A 15,728-nucleotide genomic window follows, 5' to 3' on the forward strand; every position below is an offset into this window, starting at 1 on the left:
ATCTTATTTATTTAATTGATCCCACTTCTTCTATTAATTAAATAAATCTTTATTTATTTAATTAATTCATTAACCTTTTCTACCCATGACACATGTCATTCATCTCTTAATTCATACACTACCTACCCTCTCATTATTTTCTTATTTCCTCTACCTACCCTCTAATAATAGCCAACCATTTATCTTTTACACCTCTCAATCTTATCCCTCCATTTCATATAGTGTCTTCTATATAAGGAGATGCTTCTTTCATTATCAAACCCTGACTAACTCAATCGTGCACTCGACTACACTACGCCTTTTACATGCGATCCTACTTGCAACCACATTTTTGTTCTTTGTTGAGCTCTTGTGCACATAAAATCTGAGAGTAACTATATCAAGCAAGATCAATGGAGATAGGAAGAATGGAGATCCAAACCCTATTGGACATGTGATGGTATAATCTTTGTGATTTCATTTGATTTGCATTGTCTTAGGTAATCTTCATATGTTGTGGTGGATCTTTGTTGTTGTTAGGCTAGGGTTTTGTGGTTGAATTCATTTAGTCTTTCAACATTGTTGTTATCCATTTTCACCGTATACAGACACAAGTTCATTATAACTGCAACAAAGTACTTTACCAAGTGGATTGAAGCAGTCCCCATGACCATGGTGACTGGGAAACAAATTGCCTCTTTTATCCTTAACTATCTAATCTACAGATATGGCATCCGAAGTTCCATCATCACTAATAATGGACGACCTTTCAAAAACCAAGATGTCCAAGAACTATGTGAAAAATTCAAAATCCAACATCGTTTCTCTACACCTTACTACCCACAGGGGAATGGTTAAGCAGAAGCATCCAACAAGACAATATTGAAAATCCTAAAGAAAACAGTGAATGATGTAGGCAAAGATTGGCATGTACAGCTTAATCCAGCACTTTGGGCATACAGAACTAGCATTTGCACACCTACCGAAGCTACACCATACTCACTGGTATATGGATCAGAAGCTATTTTACCACTGGAGGTAGAAATTTCATCTCTCAGAGTCTCTCTAAAAGGCTTAATCCCAGATGAAGAGTATCGAGTTAACCGACTACAAGAACTTGAACTATTGGATGAAAGATGCCAGCATGCTTATACTCATCTCAAAGCCTATCAGCAACGCATGTGCAGAAGCTACAACCACAAAGTCATTCCCCGGATTTTTTAAATTGGTGACCTAGTACTCAAGGAAAATCCTAGAAATCAGCAAGATTGGGAAAAGAAAGGGAAATTTGAACCTAACTGGTTAGGTCCCTATGTCATCATATCAGTCTATGGATCAGGTGCTTATCAGCTAACAACTTCAAAAGGAGATGTGCTCGACGAACCAACTAACAGCATCCATCTGAAGAAATACTACACTTGAGTAGTCTAATGCATGGAAAAGATAAAACAAAATCAGAAAATTAAGAAAAAGAAAATAAAACGGTACAATTAAAGCAACTGGTGAAAACCTGGCAACAGACGCTATTGTGAAAGAACAACTCCTCTATCTATATCCATAAGGAACTATCGGCCATTGCCTGACATTTTATAACAAATATCCATTCAAGACATACTTAGCATAGTCACTATCTTGATTTTTCCATATAGCCTTTCACCACATCTCACCATGGCTTGGTAATCACTGTACATATCTGCATCGAGAGGTACACTTAGATAGGGGCAATAACTGTCTAAAAACTTGCAGCATGTTCAGACCATCAAAACTATTTGCAAAACTCAGAACATCATATCCAACAAACAAAGGCTCGCACAAAGCAAAACATTGATCGATCACACAAGGAATCAAAAAAAGAAATATGATGGATGATTTTCTGAAGTATCAAATGTTTGCATATTGCATAAATTTTTTACTACTTGCATTTGAACTTTTTGAACTATTGGATTCTCTACATTTTCTCCACAATGCTTCGAGCTAGAGAAACATTGGGAAACTCCAATATTTTGTTAGTTTTCTGTCTGTGAGGTGATCATTTGTGCTGTGTAAATACTTGTCTCGAGAAGTGATTCAACACATCACTAAAGACATGATTCCACTTTATGCATACAAATGGTTTAATCTTGTCCGTTTATATGCAATCTGCACTCAAGTCGTCCTGGTTCAATTATACCTTGATGCTTGTGCTATCTTGAAAAATCAAACATCATGTAAATTTTTCTCAGGTCATCATGGTTCAATTATACCATTATAATTGTATAAATTTTCAACATATCCCAAGATCAATCAATGCTCAATGATGATATATCTATCGAAAGCAAATAACATGTGGCTATATCGGATGACAAATGCAGAATGAGGATGCTCCAACAACAATTAGTTGCATATCATTTTACAATTAATTGTGTATCATTTTACAATTAGTTGCATATCATTTTACAAGTCGTTGCACATCATGCATTCACATCACATACATCTATCTAAGCATTACATCATCATAGAATAAGCACAAGCATATAAAAAGCATAAATCCATAATGCATCACATGATCACAGAAAATGGTGTCGTATATATATCAACAAATGATCAAAGTACAATATATGTCATGTCTGTGACCAATACAACAAAAATAATGACCAAAACTACAATAGACACAAAGTCTCTCAAGAGTGACTATCTCCTGAGGGACACGGTCTCGACGTAGATGTCCCAGCCCCTGGATCTCGAAGAGGATCCTGTCTATGAGGCCCCGTCACGCCTCTGCTCTCTGACTGCGAACCAGTCTCTCAAGATCGACTCAATCTCGACTACGTGAAACTCTATACTCAGCACTCCCTAAGCACCGCATCCTCATAATGGCGCCGGTAGTACTCTGCCTCCTTGGCTCTTAAAGCTAGCTCTCTCAAGGTGTCTCTCATCGGACCACCTGTTGTCGCTCTCTGCAGGCTCATTGCGAGCTCCTCTGCTCAACCCCGCCGCTCTATCTTAGTATCATGCTCGGTGGTCAGTTGTTTAATCTGAGGCTGTTGCACCAATAATTGTGCCTGCAGCTGTTGCACTATCACCTGTAGGGTCCTAATCTGAGCATCCTCTTGATGCGTCGAAACTCGAACCTGAAGGGGTACCTGGGAAGATGCACTCCACGTCCTTCCCCCTGTCCTCAGTGCTGGAGGAGGTAGCACATCAATCCTCCTCCTCTGAGTTGGTCGTCTTAGTTCATCAGTCCCTCCCACCGTTGCTATCACCTCTGCTACTCTCCCCTCACCCCCTACTCCAATCACCAATCCTCCTCTCCCTTTATCCATCATAGCTCGTCAAACCGTTCTCTCCACCCCTCTATCACCACCATCTCTGCCCCTGTCTCCTCTCCTCCCCCGGTATCCTCTCCCTCGTCATCCTCCTCCACCTCCTCCATCATCTCCCTCATCCCCATCTCCATCTCCCTCATCCTCATCATCATCGAAAGCAGGCTGCATCTCTGCTGGATCTGATATCCTCGCCATGGCACGAGCTACAAACAATCTGGCAAACTCATCCGTCATACCAGCATCTAGTATCTCAGGGGCATAGTCCCATATCTGGCCCACTAACTACACAAACTCCTCTATAGCTGCCGCATTGTCAATAGTCGAGCCCCAATCTGGTATATCCTGCCTCCAACGTGCATACAAATAGGTCCCTTGTGGTATCCCCTGCTGGCGACCATATTGTCGTAAAACTCTAGTAACCAAGAATCTCTCAATCACAAATGGGGTCTGCCCTATAAAAAATCAAGTCATGAAGACATATGGCATCTCCAGTCCATCCTCGGCCCAAAACTCACAACCTGTATACGATCGCCATATGACCGTATCAATGTCATCCAATACCCTCCTCCAATGCTCCAGCTTGCCCAGCTTCCATTGGACAACTAACCCCCTGTATCCATATGCGTATGCACGCCCAACAGGCTTATCTCTATCCACCAATGGCCTAGCTGCGGGAATGTGCTCCCAACACCATACCTATAGAAGTATCACGCCAGCTGACAAACTATCGTAACCCAGGTAGACTACCTCATGCAAGTCCCTGTACAAATGGGCTAGCATAGCCGATCCCCATGCGAACCTACGGCCCTGTGTAACCATCTCCTCCAGCACCAGTCCCCATCCTACGGATAGTCCATTCGACCTGCGGTCGGGACATAGAAAACCACCTATAAAGCCTACCAGTACCGATGGAAGAGGCGCATAGTCCAGATCCAGAAACTCCTGCCAAGGGATCTCATATCCACACACTGTGTCATCGTGAAATATCCGGCGAAGTGCCTCTGTCCCGCCCTCCTTTGACTGCTCATAAGGTAGTAGTGTACCTACTACAGGTATACGCAGGATCCAATAACAATCCTCTGGGGTCACTGTCATCTCCCTTGTGGCAAAGTAGAAGGTATTCGTGTCACTGTGCCATCTCTTTGCAAGCATTGTAAGTAAACCCTGGTTCATAGTAAACCGAGGCATATCTAGTAGGGAAGATAGGCCGCATCTATCAATAGTGTCTAGCTCAGCCTGTGACAACCGTGGTATCAATGCCCATGGTCTCGGGAACTGCTCGCGTGACTGAACCACTCCCAAGCGCTCCTGTCAAACAGCAAAACAAATCCAATATCAGTTTCCTCATCAAAACATAGATATCAAAATCAAAATCACATCAAAAACTTGAAAACTTTGAAAATCTAATCAAGTTCTACATCATATCCATCCATATCAACTTGTCATACAACTCAAGTTTTCAAAAATCATATCAAACTTGTATCACAACTCAAGTTTCCACATCACATCAACTTGTAACACAACTCAAGTTTCAAACCCATATCAACTTGTAACACAACTCAAGTTCCACAATCATATCAGCTTGTAACACACTTCAAGCTCCACATATATCAACTTGAAACAATGCAAATCAAATCAAGTTCATATCAATTCCACATTAATATCTATAAATAACTTGAAAAATCGCAAATCAAACCAAGTTATATCAGCACTCATATTGGACAAACTATCAAAACCATGACAGCAGACACAGAAACAAACAAATTGCACTTATCCTGGAGAAACTGACCTTATCTTACAAATTTTCCTCATTCACAAATCATCCTATCTCACAAAACCTACAACATGCGCTAACTAAATTTGGCTACGCGCTAAACCTATCCCATGTGCTAACCTGTTTTCTCCATGCACTATCCTATCTACCCCTCGCGCTAGATTGACTCTATGCACTACCTGTCCCTTCCAATGCACTATCTAATCTACCCTAAGCGCTAAAACCTATCCATGTGCTAACCTGGCCCATGCCTACGCCACCTATCTAACCCTTTGCGCTAGGTCAGACCTACGTGCTACTTACCCCTACCCATGCAACCCCCTGTGCACCCAATGCGCTAGGTTTACCCGATGCACTACCCTTTCAACGCTCTACGCTATCCTATGTCCCTAATGCGCTAGTCTATGACTATGCGCTAACCTATAAAATCTATACGCTACCCTAAGTTTTCAGACGCTACCCAAAATCTAACACCCTATGCGCTACGAAATTTTTCGTATGCGCTAACCAACTACCTATATGCGCTAAAATGAAAAAGCCGCATGCTAAAATTCAAAACCTGACCAAAAACGACAAAATAAAAAATCAAAAAGGGGTCAAACAGGTTGACTTACTGGTGGTCCATACGCGGCAGGCCTCCGATACCTCCGAACGCACTTGAATCGATGCATAGAATATGGAATAGACATTTCATCTTCTCTCCAAAAGTCTCTCTCTCCAAGTCAAACAAACACAAATGAGACAAAACATTGCACTTTTCCCCTTTTTATAAGGTAAAATAAAATTAAGGTTAGGGGATTGAGCATGTAATTCGCTCGTAGTCTTCCTTGTATCCTCTCACACATCAATATTGGGAGATGAATTAATTTTAGCATTCAACATAGCCAAAATTTTACAATGCAAACACAATTATCAAATCAAATCAAATTTTCCAAATTTTGATTCATCTCCTAGGGGGGCATTATCAAACATCGTTTATCAAATCTAGGGCATGACATGAAAATCTAAAAACAACACTGATCATAATCAAATTTTAGCGACACATCATTTTCTTAGAATTAAGTTGTGCACACACGTCACTTCAAAGAGGGGCAAAATGTAGACGTATAAAAATGACTATATTCCTAAATGAATATTTTATGTTCATTTCTCTATTTAATTAAATCTAATTTAATTAAATTATCCACATCCCTCTATTTAATTAAGTAAATTACTCAATTTATTTAATTAAATTCAATTAACCCCCTTTTAGGTCATTTCATTGAATAAATCATTTTATTTGAATAAAATCTATTCTTCTAAACCTTTTAATTAAATTTACATTTAATTAAATAAAGAATCCCAACCAAATTGAATTAAATTAACTTTATTTCAATTAAATCCTATTTCTCCATCCACTTGCAAAATCCTACATCTCCCACTTGCCTCCCAAACCCTATTCCTAACCCCTTCTAGATTCTTCTATTCACTTCTAATTTAGCCTAACCCATCTCCTAAATATTGTCACATCCCTAAGCAAGGGGAAGTCACTTCTCAAACCCTTAAAGTCTTTGATAACCATTAAAGGCTTCAAGTCTCCAACAACTTTCTCTTCCAAACCATTAATGGTTAACTCAACCCTCTTGCATGATTAGAGACTTTCTCTGAACTCAACCTCCATGTAACCCAAGGGTCTCATCAAGCATTTATTGCTTTGACCCTAGTTAGTCCTTAATCCTTTGCACAAGAGTTTATCCTTTGGATAAAACCTTTATCCATTGGATAACCCTAACCTAACATTAACCCTTACCCACTAAGGTAACCATGAGGTCTTCTCAAGCATTTAATGCTTCCTACCTCTCTTCTCAACCCAACCTTATGTTGACATTTGTCACCATTTCATTGGTGCAAATCGCAAACATGGATTCCCAACTTTCAAACTCAACCCTTGATTAACTCTTTCAATCCTAGCCATCCATAGCCCTATTTTTGCTATAAATAGAGCTCTCCATCCTCCATTATAAAGAATCCAAGTCTTTAGCATCATACTTATACTAAAATCCATCCAAGCTCTAATATATCATTTGTGCTCATCATTTAGCTTCTCTTTTAAATAGGAATTAATCTAAATATGCATGTTTAGAGTATTTTCCTTATCATTTAGCTTAATCATAGACTACTATATCATGCTAGGATAGTCTTGCTACTAATCTTGTCATCTTATAAACTAGTTTATTGCATTTGTAAGATCATGCATAGCTTAGGATGCATTTCATGTTAAAATCAACCAAATCATCCCTCGTTCTTGCATTTGTCATCCCTAAACCACTTTGCTCAGTGATCTGAGAGCAAAGACATTGGTTTGAGGGACCTTGTGAGATAGAGAACCATGGAACCAACCTTGGGAACTTGAGTCGTTCTTCATGACTCCATAATTTGTACCAAGAAGTCCTGTGGGTGTGTGAGCAAGGCTCCTTAGGCTTCATTTTTCGCATTTTAAGTTCTATTGGCCCGCTTTTCCCGCATACAGTAGTAGTTTGGAGTGATCATGATAGTTGCAATAGGAATATGAATTATCACATCCTAATTAATGCTTTCTATTCCTCTATTTTTATATATTGATGTACATCTCAAATCATTCTTTATAGGATGATCATTCCATAATAGTTAGATGAGAAGATAGGAATCATACATTTATATAGGAATAAATAATACAAATTTGTTGTTATAATTCCGATGCAATTGTTAAAATTATCTTCACTATTTGTATTATTTAATTATTCTCTCCATATTCATATCTCCACTAAAAACACAAAGAAGTCTAGTTAAATTATCCACCAAAATTTTCTCCTATACCCTAAGTTAGTCATATAAAGTATTCCTTGCTTCATATGAATTCTAAGACATTATAACCATACCTAAAACAACAACTTTATTTATATGCCTATTGAAATGAAGTATAAATATATAAACTTACCATATAAAACATAATGACCCATTATCATAGCTTCTATCATATCATTATATGGGTAGGTAGAAGATGTTGGTCCCACAAAAAGTTCAGAAAGTGGAAGTTTTTTTTTTTTTGTGATTTTAAAACATTTTTACAATTAGACTAAAAAATTAAAGCACTTACATAGAGAATATTATAAGAGACATGCATTATAAAATATAGTAATCTGAGTCCAATTTTCAAATATGTTATCTACTCTAATACCCAAATGAAACAAAACAAAATTTAATAGGTCTATATACAACCCATTTTTTGAAAGTCACTTTTTTAGGATCACACCATGCACATGTAGAATTGTCACAATTTGATCTAAATAAAAGTATTTCTCTAATTCCTCTATTGAAAAGATGTGAAATTTGTGTCTAAATAAAATTTTATATATATATATTCATCTATTTCTCTCCTTGTATCTCTCTATCTCACTCTCTCATACCTTGGGGATCAATGTACTTTGAAGATTTTATCTTTGAAAGAAGTTATGAATATATTGTTGGAAATAAGTTAATCATATTTATAGATGAAATTTGTCTCTCTCCCTTTCTATTCTTGTTTCTCTATTCTCTCTCGTCACCTCTCTTCCTCCTCATCTTTATCTCTTCTTACACTATATTTGTCTCTCTATTTCTCCCTTTACCTACCTCTCTCTATGTATTTCCTTGTCTCTCCCTTTCTATATCTATCTCCCCTCTCTCTTTCTATGTATTAATCCCTCTTTATATTCTCTCTTTTTCTCTCCCTCTCTCTATCTCTCACTCTCACTCTATTGCTCTATCTCTTTCTCTCCCTCTATCTCTTTATATATATCTCTCACTATCTTTATATATCTCTCTCTATCTCTCTATATCTCCATCTATCTATCCATCTCCTATCTATCTCTTTATATCTCTATCTCTCACTATTTCTTCATTTCTCTTTCCCTCTCCTCATTTACTCTCTCCCTCTCTTTCTATATCTCTCCACCATGCCTCTCTCTTTATCTCACTTCCTCCCCCTTCATCCATTTATGTCTCTCTATCCTTCTCCCCCTCTCACTCTTTACCTATCTATCTCTCTTCCCCTCCTCTCTCTTTTTATTCACTATCCTCTATCTCTCTCTTTCTCCATCTCCCTCTCCATTTATCTCTTTCTAGATGTCTCTCGCCATTTATTTATGTTTGCATTCCTCTCCCTTCCTCTCTTACTCTTTATCTCTATCTCTCTATCTATTCCTCTCTTTCTCTATCTCTCTATCCTTCCTCTCTCTTATGTCTCCCTCACTCCATTTCTCTCCTATCCCTCTCTAAATCTTATTCTCTTTATCTATCTAGATCTCACTTTCTCCCTCTCCCTCTTTTACTATATCTCTCTAAATCCTTCACTATCTCTCTTTCATCTCCTTCTCTCCCTCTCCCTCTCTATCTCCCACCTCTCTTTATCTTTCCCTCTCCTTGTATCTCTTTCTAGATCTCTCACACTATTTTTATAATCACTTTTCCTCCCCCTCTTATTTATCTACCTAATCTTCTCCCTCTATCTTTTCAATCTCTCTCACTAGCTTTTTATATGTCTCTTGCCACCCTCTCCCTCTCTCTCTCTCTCTCTCTCTCTCTCTCTCTCTCTCTCTCTCTCTCTCTCTCTCTCTCTCTCTCTCTCTCTCTCTCTCTCTCTCTCTCTCTCTCTCTCACGCACACACACACACACAATCTCTAACTCTCCCTCTATGTTTCTCTCTATCTTTTCCTCTCTCATATCTCTTTCTATCTCTCCCTCTCTCTCTCCTTCTCTATATCTCTATCTCTCTATCTCTTTATCTCTATCTCCTATCTTTCTCTCTTTGTCTCTTCCCCCTCTCCCTCTCTCCCTCTCCCTTTACATCTCTATCATTTTATAATATACAAAATGCAAGGACATTTTATGAGCCACAAAAGACACACACATTTTGTGGCTCACAAAATGCACTCACATTTTATAAGACACAAAACATGTTTGTGTTACAATCATGTTATGTGATTTTGAAAATAAAGCAAGCACGTTATGTTAAAAATGACCATTTGATCACTTTTTTAACACATAAAAAAAAAATAGTTGACATCAAATATTGTTTTTATTTGTAAAATACAACCTCCTGAAATTTACAACCAACCTTTATATAAATTAATCATATTTATAAAATAAACTTAAACTATACGCATACATAAAATATTCTTATTAAAAATTCCTAAATATTTTGTAGAATATCTTTCAGAGTATAAAATAATTGGCATCAAATCGCATCTTTATTTATTAGCATGATCTGTTAACTTCTAAGACATAAAATATTCCTATTCAAAATTCCTAATATTTTGTAGAATATCTTTCAGAATATAAAATAATTGGCATCAAATCACATCTTTATTTATTAGCATGAACTGTTAACTTCTAAGACTACCACGACAACAAAAGATTAAATATTTTAAAGCAGGAAAACATTGTCAGTACGAAATGCTCTCAACTTTGATAGAAACGCATAGGTTCTCCAATGGCATCCACCAGAAGAATAATAGAAACAAAATATATAATCTGGATAACCATAGATCATAGACTGAGAAAGATATAATCTAGAATATTAAACTATAACAAAATGGTGCTTATTCTTTCATTGGGTTATATAAATATAGTGAAAGTTGGAATGAATTCGTATTGCAAACATAACAGTGAAAATGTTGGAAGATTGTGCGAGTCTGAGTAGCCGCATTGGCTACTTGGAATGGTCTATCAGATTCCTATAGAAAAAAGAAAGTGAAATATATTCCTTTAGAAAAAGAAGAAGCTTGGAATTTCTTATTAAAGTTCTTCCATGGATGAGGAGGTTTCTCACAGCACCAAGAGCTCCAGTGAGGGCGACTGGACTTTGTACAGAGCCCAAGTAATGCCCATCAAAAGTTTTGTCAAGAGTGTAGAGGAAATGCCCTGGTGGCTACGGAAGCCATCATTATTCATTATTCTTCATGTTACTTATTTCATAGTTTTAGGATTCAGCGGTGCATTGGCTCAATGGCTTTGTCCTGATAAGAATTCAGAGCATATGAGTTTCATAGATGCTCTGTATTGTTGCACCTCTGCTGTAACTGTAACTGGTTTGCTGAGTGTAAGGATTCAAGGGCTGCATAGGTTCCAGCAGACTGTAATTCTGTTGCTGACAGTATTTGGCAGTCAGATTTTCACTTCTCTGCTGCCTCTCTATGCCAAAAGATTTGTTTATAGGAGGATTCTTGAAAAACAGGCCATGACCATTTTGACTAAAGTGCATGTAAAACCCATTTCAATTGAATTAGAGATGAATGAAGATTGTGCAGATTTCATTGCAAACGAATCAAAGGCGACAGAGGCTTCTGAGAATATGGATTTTGATGTCAAGATCAAAAAGAACCCTGCCTGTGTTCATCAGAAGGAATTGAGAGAGCTTTTGAAGGATCAGATCAGATATGTAGTGAGGAAGTCTTGTGAAATGGCGAAATTTGTGTGGAACAAATGCATCTGGCATATGGATTGCATGACTGTTTTGCAGCAATGGATTATGAGAAGTAATAATACAGAAAACCCACCTAATGATATGGAGATTTTGCTCTGGAGATCAAAGTATATGGAATACATGGCTTTGACATATCTTTACAGAATTGTTGTTGCTTATTTTCTCATGGTTCAAATAGGTGGAATTGTGCTTATTCAGATATATTTGGCTGCATCTCCTTCAGCTAGCAAAGTGTTGGAAGAGAATGATGTGAACAAAACATTCTTTGCAGTTGTGAACTGTGCAACATCTTTTGCAAATTCAGGGTTCACACTTCTTGACAGCAGCATGATTCCCTTCAGGAACCATCCATTTATTCTGCTTCTGCTAAGCTCTGTAATACTTCTTGGAAATACCATGTTTGGTCCAAGCATATGGATCATTATATCTGTGTTAGAGAGGTTTGCTAAGGGGAATAAGAAGGAGATTTATACATATCTTTTGGAAAATCCTCGCAAGTGCTATACCCATTTGTTTCCTAAAAGCCAGACGCTGTGGCTCATACTCACTGCCATGGCTCTCAATTCTATTCAAGCCCTGTTTTTCTGTGTTCTAGACTGGAATTCAAAAGCAGTTTATGGACTAACACCAGGAGAAAAAATTGTGGATGCGGTGTTCCAGTCTGCAGCCACACGCAATGCTGGAACAAATGTTGTCAACCTCACCGACCTTTCACCACCTATGCTTGTTTTGATGGTCTGCATGATGTAAGTTTAAATACCCACCTTGGATTCTCAATCTTTTCTTTCGCTTTCTAGTTTAGAGTACTTTGGTCTTGACTATGGTTGAATACCAAGGAAACTGTCTGAATATTTATTAGTACATTACTGCAATGGGAAATGTATACAAGCTCAAAACAATAAAAGGTATATTGAATAGAAAGAAAATAGGTAAATAGCACAGTTTGGCAAAAGTGAAAAGAGCTTCGAATCCTGCCATGGACTGGTGGTTGAGATGGAATGCCCTTTATATTCCCTTCTTTTAGGGCTGCTCAGGTTCAGGGTTCGAACTTTTAAAAGCTGTTTAGTGTACTTTGTGGTAGAATTTTAAATATTAGGTGTTTTTAGTTGTAAAGGGAGGTGGAATAGAGTAGCAGTTCATAGTAAGGGTTCAATAGTGGGGATGGTAGTTGGATACAATTAGTTTTTAAGTAAAGTACAAAAAGTGTCATGATGTTAATATTTATCTTGAAAAAGATTTAGTAAATCTAAAAATCAATCAATTCAGAATGTTTTGAAGGCGCGAAGTTAGAGAGATTCATCTTTAAAGAACTTTTTCCTACACCTTTGGAAAACTTTGTCTTATTCAAGAAAATATTGAATGTTACCATAAATATAAATTGTCCTATTTCAATTTTAATATAAATAGTTAATACATTATAATTAATTTGTATCATTTTTTTGATATAAAAAAGTGAGTAAACAATATATGTAGACTTTTATTTTATATAATTTTATTCATAAATTTCTTTAAATAGATATTTTAATGGGAGGTTTGTGATAAAGTGGGCTAGATTATATTCCTTAGAAATTCATTGTCAAGAATATATTTCTACTTTATGTGCATAGATTAAGTTCTATTTAAATATTTTATCAAATAGTTGATTCCTTGGTTTGTGATAAAGAGGACTGGATTATATTCCTTAGAAATTCGTTGTTAAGAATATATTTCTACTTTATGTGCATAGATTAAGTTTCTTTTGAGACATTTTATCAAATAGTTTATTCCTTGTTTACGCTTCTAGCAATAAAATTCTTACAACCTTTATGTTTTGTTAGATGACCATAACCTACTTGAAAATTTTCATTTTGAATAAATGTTAGAGGAAAAATATTGTTAATTTTTAAATATGAATAAATGTAAAATTATCATTCATCATTTTATGACACTTTTTTCAACATACATAGTGTAGACTTTAATAATAGATCTCATATATGTGTTAAGATATTTTCAAAGTTTAACATGCATGACTAATGTTTGGTACATGTGTCTCACAGGTATATTTCTGTATATCCAGTTTATTTGACTCGACAGAAGACTCAAGACTTTAAGCACATACAAGGAGGAGGAGAAAAACCAAATGAGATATATACCAAAAAATATGATGGTCAAATTTCTGTTCAATCACAAAAACTTCTAGCTCGAGATTCAACCTCCATATTTATCATCATTTTCATCATATGCATACTCGAGAGCAACAACATTAGTCAAGATCCCCTCAATTATTCGATTTTCAGCATTATTTTCGAGGTCATTAGGTAAACTGATTATTTAGTAGTTTTTACTATTGTGATGGTTAATCTTGATTTAATTTGTTAGTTTCAATTTTATTTCCAACGTTTAATATTTATGAATAGCAGTGGTTAATTATAAATCATCTTTACTAATTATAAATTAGTTTTTATAAATCTCTATCCCTTTAATAAGCTTTGGAGAACATAATGTACTCAATATTCATTGTATTAGGGTACATTCCTACGAAGGGGGCTTCAAGATCTATTTTGGTGGAGTAGGTGGTTCCATAAAGAAATAAAAAAAAAATGCTACAAGATTAAATAGAATATTCTCCTCAACAATAACATTCTTTACCTTTTAGTTTGAAAATTTAAGCAAGTGTGATTGGGATGGAGCTAAAAATAGCCCTACCAAGTTAGATTTTTTTTGCCACTTGTCAATCCAATGGAGTTTTTAAAATTTCATCAATTATTATTTTTTTTATTTACTATATTAAAATTCATGAGACTACCAACTTTTAAGCTCAAACTACATTACAAAATTCATGAGACCACCCAATTTTAAAATAATCGTAAAAATCTCAACATCACCTATTGATTTAAGAATTAGTATGCAAACATGTATCTTTGAAAATCCATATTTGCTTATAATTGCATAAAAAATATGCTCCACATAACACAGTTTATTATATCCTTCTCATGTAGACAACCCATATTCACTTATAAATTGTACCAAAATATGTTTTACGTAACACTTATTATATCATTCTCATGTAAACAATCGACACATATACCCATGTTGTAGATTCGTATTTCACAAAATACTTTAAGAAATAGACACATTTTGTAGATTCATATTCTACAAAATATTTTAAAAAAACTTTACTCAAACTTAAGTACCAACTTAATCCAACTTAAACACCACACTTTAAACTTAAACAACAACCTAATCCAACTTAAACACCACTCTCTAAACTTTCACTTAGACATCTAATCTGAAATCACAAGCCTTCCTTGAAAAAGCTAATTTAGTTCAAATGAACCACCTAAACAAATCAAACCTTAAAATAAGTCATTGTAAATCAAATTTTAAAATATATCATTATAAATCTATATTCCACTAATCAAATCTTATAATATGTCACATCGTAAATCAATATTCCACGCAGCAGTCGACTCTTCACATGATAGAATTTAGCTGTAAATACTGATTTTACTTAACACATTGCCATTGCTTTTTTTTTTGGCAGTGGATTCGGCAACGTTGGATTATCAGTCGGCTACAGCTGCGCCCTAGCCAAATCTGTCAATACTTCTACTTCCATTTCCTGCCAAGACATTCCATATAGCCTGTCAGGGAAATGGAGTAGAGGAGGGAAGATCCTAATAATTCTCACAATGTTTCTGGGCAGGCACCGAAGCCTCCCTGACAGCCTTGATTCTGCGCTCCTTCTTCCACGTACAGTCGCCCACCAGGAAGAGCTTACGTCACTTTATATGGGGACCGCAGTTCATCAGGTCTAGTGTTCGATCCCCACTGACTTCATTTGCAGAAAACAAAGTCGTTGCCCCATATTCCACGCTACACTAGCCTGTGCGATACGGCAGAGTATTAAAGATGTTTGTTTTGTATTTGAGAAAGTCGGTAAATTATATGTATTAATAATGAGTGGGCAGCCCATGTGTGGGCATCTGTCATATCTTCACTAGTGACATAAAGCGTTTCTGTGTTTGGCTGTCCACGTCACCATTACTTTTACTGTGTTTAGCATTTAATGTTACGTGACATGCGCGGCAGAAAACTGTAAACGCTTACCTGTCCGTACGTCACCTGCTTTTTCGGGTTGTCTTTTCAACGTGGTGACTTGCGGGTAGTATTTTGGTTTTGCAACTCTTTTATACCTCTGCCTACACA

The 15,728-nt window shown here is 36.5% G+C and overlaps 1 protein-coding gene across 1 annotated transcript; it reads left to right on the forward strand.

Moving 5' to 3' along the window:
• Positions 1–10,729: 10,729 nt before the first annotated feature.
• On the forward strand, positions 10,730–15,511 carry LOC131076394 (cation transporter HKT2;4). Its single transcript, XM_058013541.2, has 3 exons — positions 10,730–12,286; positions 13,577–13,837; positions 15,064–15,511. The coding sequence occupies exons 1-3, from the start codon at positions 10,866–10,868 to the stop codon at positions 15,335–15,337; spliced, it is 1,956 nt and encodes a 651-aa protein (XP_057869524.2). The 5' UTR covers positions 10,730–10,865; the 3' UTR covers positions 15,338–15,511.
• Positions 15,512–15,728: the final 217 nt, after the last annotated feature.

The sequence above is a fragment of the Cryptomeria japonica genome, chromosome 7, assembly GCF_030272615.1.
Source record: "Cryptomeria japonica chromosome 7, Sugi_1.0, whole genome shotgun sequence".
Classification (NCBI taxonomy): Eukaryota; Viridiplantae; Streptophyta; class Pinopsida; order Cupressales; family Cupressaceae; genus Cryptomeria; species Cryptomeria japonica.